This window comes from Thunnus thynnus, chromosome 2, assembly GCF_963924715.1.
Source record: "Thunnus thynnus chromosome 2, fThuThy2.1, whole genome shotgun sequence".
Lineage (NCBI taxonomy): Eukaryota > Metazoa > Chordata > Actinopteri > Scombriformes > Scombridae > Thunnus > Thunnus thynnus.
In genome coordinates this window covers 24,876,298-24,890,289 of record NC_089518.1, presented here as the reverse complement: position 1 = coordinate 24,890,289, position 13,992 = coordinate 24,876,298, and the positions used below count along the sequence as shown (strand labels likewise).

Sequence of the window (13,992 nt, the reverse complement as noted above, 5' to 3'; positions counted from 1 at the left end):
TGCTATTCTCTCCGCCACACCTTGAAAGCCAGCTGCTGTGATTTTCGCCGACTGTGCGAGAACGGCCACCGTCTGCATATGAGCCAAGGACAAAGTTGGACAGAAAGACGGACTACACACACACCCTGCTCGCTTTCTGAAGTGACTAAGAGGCATAAGTCTGTGTAGAGGCAGTGTTAGTTGTGCGTTCTTTTCAGCATCAGTTGCTGTTGTTTAGCATTTAGCTTTTTAGCTTTATTGCTATTGTTTTGTTGTGTGAGTTGACGGACCGCAGAGTCAATTTTTCTCTGTTTACTCTGAGGAGTATTTTACGTTTGCTGCCTGTTTAGTTGTGTTCACCACACTAGACTGTTTTGTGTTTGTCCCGCTCGAGACTACTGCTGTGTTTGTGCCACCGTGAGTGAGAAAGTAAGTTGCTTTGTCGATCAGAAACCAGACAACGTGCGTCACAGACTGCCGTCTGACCACACGCTGTCTGTGGACAAAGGAACCACTTCTCTTCCCCTCACGATCGCTTTCTTTCCTTCTTCTCCCTCTCTTGCGACCAACACACACACGCACACAGATACACGCACCGACATCGTTTTGCACATCTGATGGTCAGATAACGTGGGACAAAGCTTTGCTTTGTTTTTCCTTATCCGCCATCAAACTAGTGTGTTTTTCACGGAATTGGGTGAGTGCAAGACACCGACCACCAGGTGGCGCCATCTTGCTTCAGTTTAACCAAGACACCGCCATACTTCTGCCATCCAGTTCTTGCGCGACGTGACTTCCTCCCATAGTCACGTCCGCGTCGTAGACCGACGACATCATCACGTCAGGCCAAGTCACCATCTTGGTACATACATACACACACACATTCCCCTGCATGTGTCCAACCCTGTACATAGCTGTTTGGTAGAATTAGATTTTAGAATAGTTGTTTATTGAATGAAGCATTTGTTAACTTTGCTAATTTTGCTAAGTTTAATAAACACTGTTATATCTTTAAAGAAGTTGCAATAGTGCAAATGGGCAGGAGGCAGCAGATGCCAATCACCTTCCCTTATATTGTTGGATTATTATTACTGATGCAGTACTGTGTAAGCAGTATTTTCATGTTGTAGCTGGCAGAGGTGAATCTACTATTAACTACTTTACTACTGTCACTACTGTTGTTTAATCTACTGTATAACTGCATTACATGTTTTGTTTGTAAAATCCAGAATTTTATAAGAACTAGTAACTATTGCTTTCAGTATATTCAAGTATAGTTCTCTAAGAGTGTAAAGTAACATAAAATTTAAATGCTCAAGTAAAGTGCAAGTACCTCAAAATTATGATTAAAGACAGTATTTGAGTAAATGTACTTAATTTGATTTTATTGCTGGTGTTATATTATTAAATATTAGATTATAATTACAAAACATAAACATGTAATTAGCATTTAATGTTATTGTTGGCTGAACCTATTTGTAACTATGTTGTGTACTGTTCTCTAGTTTCATCTACAGCAGTGCATCATAGTCTTTTGGGATGAAGACAGGAGTAAATGTTTAATTTTTGTCTCTGAAATTATAATTATATTTATTATAGTTATTCAAATACAGTACTTGAGAAGATGCACTTTCTATCACTGGCTCTGACTCACCGGAAATGTAAATAAATACAGTATAATGCCAAATGTTTAACATACAGTAAAATCACCAGCCATAACACTGCATGTTATGCGCAGTCACAGCGTTGCAACACTAGGTGGTGGACATCCCCTAGAAATGGAAGAAGGCATGTAGATGCAGGTCTGTGTTGGAGGCCAGTAGCCTGTGAATCCCTTCTTCCATCTCGTCAGCAGAGAGCGAATGAGACTACAGAAACCCACTGATAGAATTTGTTTTATTTCCTATGATCGCAAAAACAAACTTCTTAATTTGCTTGCACTCTGAGAAACAATTATATTCAGTTATATGTAAAGTCATAGAGTTCTAAAATGAGATTTGACCAGAGTTTGGGCATCAGAACAGCCACATTACTTATTCCTCTATTAAATGGATCTTGACTTGAGATCAATACAATAATTTATTTCATGGCTATTAGCATAAAATTATAATATCACACACATACACAGATACACACGCGCAAAGCACGTGTACACATATGCGCAAAGGTCTTTGAAATAGTTAATGTGTATCCCTTTACTTGGAATTACAACAGTATGGCATAATGGCATGGACTTAGTTATCTCCCTGACTATCTTTCACAACAACACTTCATTTTGACATGATAATACAACCGTTAGCAGGAACAGCATATAGTACGTGAATACATTTGTACAAAAGGTATACACAAACAATACACTATATTATGTAATTTGTCTCTTCAATATGGCAAGTTCACACACATACACACACACACACACACACACACACACACACACACCAAGTCACACGTTCAGTGACTGCAGTTACTGAATGAAGCACACACTCCTTTTTAGAGATTGTACATCAGTTTCAGAGCCATTCTGACCAAACTGTCACTCACATACTGCAGATAGGGTCACTGTAGTCGAGGACAGGAGAAACTATGTACAGGGTTTAATTAATAAAATATTGCACTTATTGGCCCATTGCATCTCACAGCAAGTGCTATGAAAATGCTCCTAAATCTGTAACATAGAGTGATATATACACTATCTTAGAATATAAATCTACATAGATAAGTCAGGACTGACTTCATGCAATTTTTTGGAACTTTTATTCAACTATGCAACAAACAACTGACAATGCTAAAGGAACAGTAATGTTTTGGCACACTGATATTATGGATTGCGTGTGTTCTACAGAACCAAAAGGCTTTCTGGATTTTAAAACAAGATACAGCTTTTACACTATATGGACTTAAAGTTATCATTAAGACCACAACAGCACTGTATATGACTGCTAGGGGATACTTCCTAAACAGCTTACTGAGATTTTTTTTTTTCCAAAGAGGGACTAAATTTTATAGCACAAACATGAATTTAAGCATGCCAACTCAAAAATTAAACATTATTTTTTGTATATATATGGCTGTTTATTCCATGCCGGAGCTGATCAACAGTTGTATATCATACACTGTACTGTGCCTTGTAAGTGTGAGATTTTTATTGAATGGAAATGCTGGATCATTGCTATCATGTGGAGGTGGGGATGGTTAGGTTTGGGTAAGGCCTATCTTCAGAAAAAACAGCACATATGATTGACTTTTTGGCTGCATGCTCGTCGCATCAAACTATAAAGGGTCTTCTTAGAGACTAAGCACATAGAAAGATTTGCTTTTAAGATTTAGATTTTTTTTTTAAAGATACTTATCAGAGGAATCACACATCTACAGACAACAAAATGTGGAATAGTACTCACACCAACAATACACATACTGGATTCAATCCAAATGTAAGCATGACAGAGGAACTTACGGAGGCCATGTTGGAGATGCTAAAAGGCCACTTATTTTTTTATCCAAGGTAGATGATTTTTAGATGACAAGTTGCACTCATTTGTGACTCAAACATAATACTCACACTCATGCAAATCCACACTTACTACACTGTACATTCACGCAACGGCCACCCATTCATACACAGACACACTGCACAAAAAACAAAACAAAAAAAAAGCCGCTACATCCTATAGTGCCCTAATTCAAAGATTTGGCAGCTTTACGAGATAAAATAAATCTATAAAAGGAAAATACATACTGTACAAAAAATAAAAACCAAATAATTATTAAAGCACTCACTGACTCTATCTCCCATTGTATAATTACTCTAGGTCTTAAAAGATTTTAAAGGTCTTTAGGATTAACTGTACAGCCTGACTATGGACTACTTTCAGCATTATCAAACATACTTGGTTCATAACTGTACTAACTAGCCAAAGAATGAGATTATGATGTCTCTAAGAGTATATCCTTGATATCCTGTAACATTACACATTTTACAGTAGACATGTCTGTTTGTCTGGTTATTCGCTCTTGATATAAGGTGATAAAGGTTGAGAGATAATACGACTGCATTTTGTAATTCTACCACTAAACAAGGTTTGAATTGTAGTCCAGAGAAAGCAGCACTAGCAGGAGTGATTATGCTGAGGGAGAACAAAACTCTGCACACTCTATCACCTTACAAGATCTGCGCTGCCCTCCATTTGCCCTCCTGACCCTGGTCACTAACAGTTGCACCCGGGCTGCTGGAGGGGCGGAGCGCTGTCTGTGAGTTTGGCAGTGGGAGCTCCTGTGGTGACAGCCGGATCTGTGTCCAAGCTCTCGGACATCTTGTCACAAATAAGGTCAACGAGACGTTCAAAGGTCTGTTTCACATTGATGTTGTCCTTGGCGCTGGTCTCAAAGAATTCAAATCCTTTGGCAAGAAGAAGAACAAGTAGCATAAAAACATGGGGACAGAGGAAAAGGTCACAAGATAAATATATTCTCTGTAATTTTTTAGCAAAGCGTTGACAGTTATTGCTGCAGCTGAACAGGTTTTGCAAACAAAGCTCCTTCTACATAGCAGAATTTCTGCTAAAATTCAAAATGACAACATACTGTAAGAACTGGGAGGTGAAAAAGAACCAAACATGTCATGCTTTTATGTAATGACACTAATACAATAATAGTGCCACCCTATCTGAAATACATAAAATGGTGAATGTTGCTTACCCAACTGTTCTGCCAGCAGTCTGCCACTATCCACTGAGACCACTCTCTCCTCTTCCATATCACATTTATTCCCAGCCAGCACCACCTGTGCATTATCCCACGAATATGTTTTTATCTGGGTTGACCTGCACGTAATCAGAAACAAATACACAAAAAGATACATCACACTCAAATAAATGCTGTTTCTGTGTTTTATAAAAACTTGCTGGGATTGTTTTTGTGCCAATTTTTGTTGGATGGGATCCTTTACAAATTGACATGAAAGATGGCAGAGACATGGACAAGATGTTAAGTCTGTTTGCCATTTTGACCAGTCATGAACAGCGATTACATCAGGTTTTGGATGGCATTCATGTAATACTTGAGTCATCGATGGTACCAGCGGAAAAGTGGGTCAACTGCCACAATATACTGAAAATATGTAATCTCTATCACTCAGACATAGAGTATTATTTGCTATGTTGCAGCTATGTTATGTTTTTCATACCCACCCGGACTCTGTCCTGCAAACATACAGGCTACTTTTAATGTCTTTCTTTATATTTGATTTTAGCTGCTCTTGCTAACTTGTGTATTAGACATTAAACAATAGTTTGTCAGCTAATACTAAATGATGAGTAACTATACAGAAGATAAATACACCTTGAAAATGGGAACCAGTGGATTATTATTTGAGCCCTGTGTCTTTAACTCTTAAGCTGTCAGTTAAGAGTGTTAAACCAATAGTGTTAAACCATTATGGTTATGACAAAAAAATCACCAAATTATTATATTTAAAATGTACCATTGCCTGTACCACATGTACTGTATATATTTTAAAGAAATATTTTGAATTGTGAGCCATGTCATATGCCCCTGCATGATAACCCACTTGTACTGCTCTAACCTCCACACACATTTTGAGAGGAATTTAAGGAACATATATCTCCTGTGGTGTTGCAGTTTGTCTAAAAGTAGGGCAGCGAATACACTACAGGCTGGAAACAGGAGAGAAAGAGCCAGCAAGAAAGGAAGAAACAACGACTCAGAGAGAGAGAGAGAGAGAGCAGCAGGATGTTGACTCTCCTCCTCTCTCTGTCCAGTTCTGACTTGTTATAGTGGTTCAGATGTGGGTCACTTTGAATCCATCTGCAGATAATATTCACCAGCAGAAAGCCACTTGTGTTTGTTTTACATCCAGCAGAGCTACATATGCCGGCTATAATGGGTCTGTAGCTGTGTTTTTAATACAATTTGGCCTCAAGAGAGGACAAAAAAAAGAAAGTAAATGACATTGAGCTTTGTGGTTGTAATAAACTCAATTGTTTGTGCATGACACAATTTTGCATCATTTTTTAATGCTACACTTGATGTCAGCATTACAATATTTCCCAATTTTATCTCTGTCACAGGCAGGAAATGAGCACGTCACAGGCTTAATTCAGGCACAGTTGAGGAAGGAGCTGTTGCCAGGGCAACCTCTTTTTTTCTGCAATGTTGTCACAAGCAACAAGGGGAAAGTGAAAGTGGAATTCAAGCCTGTAGCAAAGGCAAAAAAGGGGTTCTGGTTATATGAAGGGTAAAAAAAACGCCTCTTCCCTTGTATACAGCTGGTTGATTTGTGCGCTGTTGGGTAAGTAAGCTCACAGGGAACTTGTGAGGATTGTCGCTGCTAGTGACACACTTGGCTCTATTATTAAGATACCCATTACAGACACTGCTCAGACTGCAGTATTCCATCAAAATGTCAGACAGGCCTTAAAAGAATAATAAGTGTGTCTGGCTCCAACCTCTCTTTACAAGAACACCTCATTTTCATTGCATATAAGAAATGCACTTTAATGCAATATCACCCGAGAATTTTAATACGATTCGTGCTAATAAGTTGTACAGTTGTACATTTAATCCCCCAGTTAAAGTCAAATCAATCAAATATACGTTCCGTTAAGTCATATGCAGCTGCTTTTGCCATGACAGGTGCTTCCTAAAGCAGCTGTCAAGTGCTGCAAGCTAAGTGACGACGGCTGAGTAGACACTGGCCTTAATAGTGATTGTCACAGTCCAACAATGGGTGGAAGCCACATGGCATGAACCTAAACTGTCAACTGCAAATATCACAATCCATATCAGGTGCACATGATTCATATCAGTATTTCGTTGCAGCTGATGTAACAGTAAGTAAGTGAGTAACTAAGTAAATAAGTAAGTAAAATTTTATTCATATAGCACCTTTCAAAACCGAGGTTACAAAGTACTTTACAAAAGGATACAAGGTTAAAAGAACAAAAGATGAGTAAAAGAAATTACAACAGAATACATAGCACAATAAAAACAAAAACAGTTAAAGGCATCACAATTCAAAATCATGTATATGATAACTCAAGCACAAAAACACTTCGAAAAAAGATCGGTCTTCAGCTGTGACTTAAAACACCCATGAGATTTTGCTAACCTGACTCCCAGGGGGAGACTGTTCCACAACCTGGGACCCAGCACAGCAAACGCACAGTCCCCTTGTGTTAGCAGGCCAAGCTCAGAGGACCTGAGGGGCCTAGCAGACCTATAAGGCATCTGTATTTCACTAATAGACTCTGGAGCAAGACCATTTAAAGCCTTATAGATGAGGAGGAAGATATTGAATTGAATCCTAAATTTAATCGGAAGCCAGAGTAGTGAAATCAGAACCAGACTGATGTCAGAGCGACATGAAGTCTTAGTGAGTAATCTTGCTACAGAATTTTAGACTAACTGTAACTGGGAAACAGCATCTTGGCTTAGGCAGGAATAAAGAGCATTACAGTAAGCGGGAGAACACAAAAGCGTGAATAACCATTTCCAACTGGTGGATAACAGTGGGTGTATTTTGTGAAATGTGAAAGGAGGAGGACTGAATAACTGTTTTGATGTGTTTATCAAATTTCAGCTGGTAGTCAAAATGACAACTAGGTTTTTGGAAAAAGATTTCCTTTTAATAGCCAATGAACCAAAGTGTTTGAGGTGTAACATCATGAGAATATTACCATGATGATCCAGAAAAATGTTTTTTGAGAAATGCTCATTCTGTGCTCCTATAATCTCTTTGGGCTGGCAGAGAGAGATAAATGTAGAACAGCAGGGTGTAAATAAAATGGAAAATGACAGTTTCTCACCATGTCACCTGTGGAGAATTAGCCACGAGGAGAAAGATCAGCAAAATGTAAATCGCAACAAGCATTTATCTCTACTGGCAGAGCTGAAATTCCTCTGTGTTTCACCTCATTTGTGACTTCCTAGCTGTGATGTACATGTGAGAATGTGTTGTTTCTGGAGCAAGAATGCTAACCCAGAAACCTGGTTTCTGCAGCTGATCGGATGTAGCCTTCCAAGTCCTGTTTTAGACATGAATGCATAATCATAAATCACCGACATTTGGGCTTGGCTCAGAGTTACTGTTCAGCCTGCAGACGCTTGTGTGACTCATGAATGGACAAGATGTGACCTTAACAAGTTTCCCCAGATCCCCAAGATGTGCACGTACAAGCCTGCCAAATATTAGAGAGAAAGAATTGTACTGTCACTGTGAGCAGGAGATAGGGGTGGATGGATGGATAGGGATATTTGATTTGTAGATATATTTCTCTTCAAAAGAAAAAAACTGTAGTGCCAACTGATAGCATTATGGCAACAAACAGGAAGTTCTGTTGATATAAAAGGGGCTAAGAGAGGATATCTACATCCAAAACTGTCAAAAACAGACCAACATTAAACCAGACACTACTCACCAGTCCTGCACAGCACCGAAAGACTCCTCGTTGGTGATGTCATACATGAGGATGAAGCCCATGGCCCCGCGGTAGTAGGCAGTGGTGATGGTCCTGTAGCGCTCCTGGCCTGCTGTGTCCTACACACAGACAACATGATTAAGCATGACTGACACTCACACTACCAGGCACAGCGACACTGACATGACCCTGTGGAGCACATATATGCACTGTCCATAACAGTAAATGAGCAGACATGTACATTATTAATCTGCAGCTATTTATACATGTCTGAGCACAATTTAGAATGCTATATATATACACATTAACTTCATTTGCTTCATTTATTGTGTTCATGATGTGGAAATAATCATTATGCTAATTGCCTCGCTGGCTTTGCATTGATGAGATGCCAAAAACAGCGATTCAGCTTTGGCTGATGTGATCGATTTTTTTTTTCCTCTCCTCAATAAAACAATCGCTCAGCTGTGTTAAAGACTCAGTGGTGCAGCATTCAGAGCTCAGCTTATGCCATGCGTTTCTTAGGGGAAAAAAGGGATAAAAATAGAAGTAAAATCATTCAAATATTGGGGAAAATGTCTGCAGTTCATGATCAGGCTGAACAAATTGCTCAAAGGCAAAGCAAGCGAATGATTACACAGCATTCGAGGAGTCGTACATTGTACACAGATTACCCTGGAAACAAGCGCTCACTGCAGCCTTTGCTACAAGATGTCAATGAAAATGCTAATGGATCAAAATACAGACAGTGAGTGTGTCCATGAGAACGGCAGAGACATGCATTCGGACAATTTTGAGTTTGGGAATATTTTTGTTTGATCTTCATCCTGCTCACTATGTATCTATAAACCTGCCTGTGGATGTGGTTCTACATTTGTTGTTTTATGATATTTAGTTATATAATGATAAAATCCCAGTGTTGTCCCTCCTATTTATACTGTATGTTTACTGCACTGTTGTTCCTCCCACAACAAGTGTGTTTGCAGGCCCCTGTGAATCATGATAGAGGACTTCTGGCTGCTCCACTTGGCTCTTGTTAAACAGAAGCCTGACAGGCAGGACTGGATTGTATTTGCTACTGTGGTTTGCTCTCTGTCAGTCTGCACATGGCTGCAGCAACACTGTGCCTGTTATAGCCAGAGGACAGCTCTGACCTTCACTCCACAGAGACAGAGCTCGCGGCCTGCCGAGCTTCCACCCACCACGGCTAGGACCTTTTGTCAGTTTACAATAACACATAGAAATGCATGTGAATGTGTGCATTTTTAATGTTCTGTGTTGTCTTGATAGTATCTTTTGTGGATTGACAGTCTGAACAATATAAAAGGGAATGATGAAGATGTTTCATTGAAGTGCTTGTGATTTTTTTAAATTCAAACTAGATGTACTAAGTCACGATGCAGCAGTCATATATCTTTTTTCTTGTCTGAAATTGTCAGACTTAGGTGTTTCAGTAGCCTATTGATTCTCAGCTGAGTGCTTGATAATGACCTTTGCATTTCCGTGCTATTTTAGTGAGCCGGTTCGCTTGTTCTCAGTTAAAAAGACAGCGGCACGGGAAAAAAAGAAATGCTGAGTCCCGTGAATTGGAGCTCCTTGAAAAGCTTCGCTTGTAGTCTGCATCTCATCAGAAATCAATCCAAGAAGCTGACTACTCCAAGTGGAGAGGTAGTGAGTGGACGCTGACTCTCGCCTGAACTCTGCTTCATTCAGTAAAGTGAGTTTCAGTTTTTCATGAGGGTTCATCTTGGCAAAGCTTTGTGCTGTGTTCACTTCAGCCAAATATGACAACAGGAACAATTCTATGATGCACCGTGATGCTTTTATCTCTCAGCAGATTAATTGCGCGACTACCACGATGACATTAGCCAATAGCCATCACCTTAAACAGCCACATACCGTAAGTCTCAGCTCTTTCTGAGCCCAATTAAAGAAGACAGGCCAATTAGCTGGATGCTAGGCCAGTCCTTTTTCTCCCTGAATATGCTTGTCTTTGCTAATGATGAAAACACATTACCCCGATTAGCCCGTCATGTAACTGTTCAAACCCAGCTTTCACTTCGTGCTGGAACGTTTCTTCTTTGTCTCTTTCTTATGCGATTAGCAAACATGAAATGTCGGGGGATGGTTAATTGCTGCAAAAGACAACTATTATGACAAGAGAACAAAACCTCTATAGGAAAGTTGGCATTTCGTGTAAAAACGAAAGAAGGACGAGAGAGACAGACTGACAGGAAAGAAAGAAATAGAGAAAGAGAGAACAATTACATCTATCCCCTCACTATCTCAGAGGTATTGCGGGAAAATCTGCTTCAACAGTTCAGATGAACTCCTAATTAAACAGCCTCAGACATTCTTCAGTTTCCCACACATCCTCAGGAAGGTGTTGCTTCTGTGTTCTTCCCCGCTGTGTGGCAAACTAACACTTACTAGCATGCTGTCAGAAATGTTGAGACTTCCATCTGTCTCCGCACTTATTTTGTAGAATGTCAAACCACGAAAACACAACACACCATCTCTTGAAGCTTTCCTCAATTAATTAAGAATGTGCCATGTGGTTTTTAGACTAAGGAACAAGAAACTGAACCTTTTTTTTTTGTTTGTTTGTTTTTGTTAAACGTGAATGAAATTTAAACACTAACATTATAGTAAGGATGGTTAAAAATGTCACATCATGAGAGAAAATTGTCCTATTGTCTAAATTGATCTTTCAAAAGATCACTAGTGCTGACATCAATGTCCTTTATTATTGTTTGAAATGATGAAAGAAGTAGGACTAGCTTCAAATATATATTCTACTTTTGAGAAACAGCATAATGCAAAGGCTTTTTTTAAATAGGAGATGAAAAGGGAAGTGTGTTCTAAGCATACCAAGCACACCTGATATGTCCTCTAAGAGCTGAAACAAGACTAAAATTGAATTAATGCACAGGTGATCCTGTGTGTGCTGGACTTTTTTTTTTCTATGTCCAAGCATAAAGCCATCAAGTCACAACCTGTCACAGTCCTTGAAATATATTGATCAACAGAGAAAGATATGGGCAGAGGTCAGGAGAAAGTGGGCTCTGGGCATAGATTGACAGCCTTTTACAGACAGGAGTCACTCTGCAGAAACACAAAGACGGAGAGAACAAGAGAAACGAGGGGGCAGGGCGTCACTGAAGAGCCCCTTCCCCCTTAAAGCTTAGGTAGTCCTCCAGAAGACCTTGGAGGACAACAGAAAACAGATTTCTCCCAGACATTAACTGTGTTTCAACATGCAAATGTTCTCTATTTAAGTGAATTAAATGGAAATTTGTGCAAGATTGGCATAACAAAGAAGAGGTAGTGACACGGAAGGAAGACTTGCTGGGGCTTGCTGTACACTGCTGCTTTGTAGTCTCGAAATGTGTTTTTCTTGCTTCTATAAATTACCATGAGTAGAGCATTTTGCAAATCTTCAAGGGTTTTATGGAAAAACTGGCTCTTCGAGAGTTAACAGCAAGTAAGTAAGTTATAATCTGGCATTGACCAGGCAAGGAGTGCAGAAATGAATGAATCGAACATTTTGTGGCTCACTTGTTAATGTTTAATGCTTGGATGTTAATATTTCATACCCAGATCTGCAGTTTAATCCTCTTGTCATTCTTGTACACGGTTTTCACTTTGAAGTCGATGCCCACTGTGCTGACGAAGGCCGAGGTGAAGGCGTCATCGGCGTAGCGGAACAGGAAAGATGTTTTGCCCACACTGCTGTTGCCGATGATCAGCAGCTTGAACATGTAGTCGAAGTTTTGGTCCCCTCCCTCCCCTTTCCCTTTCACATCTTGAGTGGCAGCCATCTGCAAAAAAAAAAACAAAAAACAAAAAAAAAAAGAGACTCTGAAAAGAATGCATTAAGAGTTTCACCTTGAGTTAACGTGAAGCACAGAAGATGTTTTTCATTTATTCTACAAACCAACTTCCAGTTTATGTGCACAGGCTGGGAATGAAAGAGAGAGAAAGAGCTCGATGCTGTACAGACGGTGCAGTACAAGCTTGTCGTACATGCCACAGACCAGAGGTGACAGAAGGTTGTGTCAGGCAAACCAGCATGACCAACACAGCAAGCTGTTGTATTGATGAGTATTAGATAACCAGGATTTTTTTTTTTTTTTTTTAAAGCTGAGTTTGTCTTCTCTAAAGCCATTACTTTGGAAATTACTGCATACATTAAGTTGTTATACATTATTCTCATACATTATGTTATACAATAGTTGTTATTGGTGCAATTACTTCTTTGAGTGATATGATCCGATATAATTTTCATTAACAGAGCAAAATACTGCTTTTTAATGTTCAAACATCACTCTTTTGTTTCAACCAAGGTGCAACGATTTCATACATAGTAACCCCAACCTTTCATCTGAACAACGCCTGTCCTACACATTTCTATGCAAGCCTGTCAGCAGTCAGCGACCTAACAGGACAACAGTACTATGACCAAGATGACAAGAGCACCTTTGCTCCAAGGTGCTCCAAGGTGAATGTTTAAGACAAAAACCACTGCGATCATATGTCAAACATGTGCAGCCTTAGCTCTCCTTTTAGCCTATCCAGCTATAAAAGATGCCGGACCTCCATTCTGCACATCCTGCCCTGGGCTTCTGTTCGCTTCCGTGTATGGAAAAAAAGAAACACCTTTGAGGCATTATTTGCAAGGACATCACTTTCAAAATATCAGTGCCAGGCTGGCGTTTACACACACCACGATAGAATCAGTAGATCTGATATGAGATTAACACGATATAGTTGAGCAGGGAGCTGCATGCCAGCTAATGTTAGACAAGCAATTCTGTGCGTGAGGTCATTTGATGTATTAATGAAATTCTTCCACATAACTATTAATAAATTAAACTAGCACAATGCGTTGAGGACATTGTGTGAACAAACCTGTTTTGAAGGCCTTGGTTCTATCTGTGTCTGCCCCTGTTTTGCAGAATACGGTTTTTATATTTGTGTCTAATGCAGGCGTTGATTTTTCTTCCCTCCTCCGTGTCTCTCTTTCTCTCTTTGGAGCGCCGAACAATTTCAGCACCCGGGAGCTGTCCCCTGCGCGTTGGATCTGGCACGCGCTCCTGAGCTGACGAAGCTGGCTCGCATGACATGAGCACGAGCAAAGGGTAGTGCGTTTCGTGCGTGGGTCTGACGTTACACGAGAGGTAGAAGATGGGAGTTGTAGTTTTTCCGCAGCACGGGCGCAGACGAAAGGTACGGCAGCATGGACGGCAGCAAAAGAAGAGATTCGACTACATTACTCAGCATGCAGCGCGTCACAACTGTCAGCAGCTGTATGATATAGTGTGGAAGCGCAGCAAAAAACCTTTGTAGTTCGTTTTTTTGTAAAAAAAAAAAAAAGCATTAGAAATATCGCCTACAGGCTTTTCCCATCATGCAAGAGCAAGACTAAAATAGCAATAAAGCTGGAAACCTTTGTTCGGTGTCAATGTTCAGCCTCTCTAAAACATAATGACCGTATATGACGATTTAAAGCGTTTCATGCTCTCTGTTCAAGCTTTAGAGTAAAATTATGCTTCTTACCTTCCCATACAAGTCCATA

At 39.8% G+C, this 13,992-nt stretch overlaps 1 protein-coding gene across 1 annotated transcript; it reads right to left on the bottom strand.

Moving 5' to 3' along the window:
* Positions 1-1,861: 1,861 nt before the first annotated feature.
* Positions 1,862-13,569, bottom strand: rab3c (RAB3C, member RAS oncogene family). Its single transcript, XM_067612429.1, has 5 exons — positions 13,326-13,569; positions 12,011-12,235; positions 8,415-8,533; positions 4,675-4,799; positions 1,862-4,375 (listed from the first exon to the last, which is right to left on the bottom strand). The coding sequence occupies exons 2-5, from the start codon at positions 12,233-12,235 to the stop codon at positions 4,185-4,187; spliced, it is 660 nt and encodes a 219-aa protein (XP_067468530.1). The 5' UTR covers positions 13,326-13,569; the 3' UTR covers positions 1,862-4,184.
* Positions 13,570-13,992: the final 423 nt, after the last annotated feature.

What these genes read in the sequence shown, in the direction of transcription:
- rab3c (XM_067612429.1), bottom strand. Translation starts at nt 12,235, where the DNA reads ATGGCTGCCACTCAAGATGTGAAAGGGAAAGGGGAGGGAGGGGACCAA. An exon ending in TTCGGTGCTGTGCAGGACTG is followed by an intron (nt 4,800 to 8,414) that starts GTGAGTAGTGTC and finishes GATTACGTGCAG; the next exon opens with GTCAACCCAGATAAAAACAT. An exon ending in ACTGCTGGCAGAACAGTTGG is followed by an intron (nt 4,376 to 4,674) that starts GTAAGCAACATT and finishes TTCTTGCCAAAG; the next exon opens with GATTTGAATTCTTTGAGACC.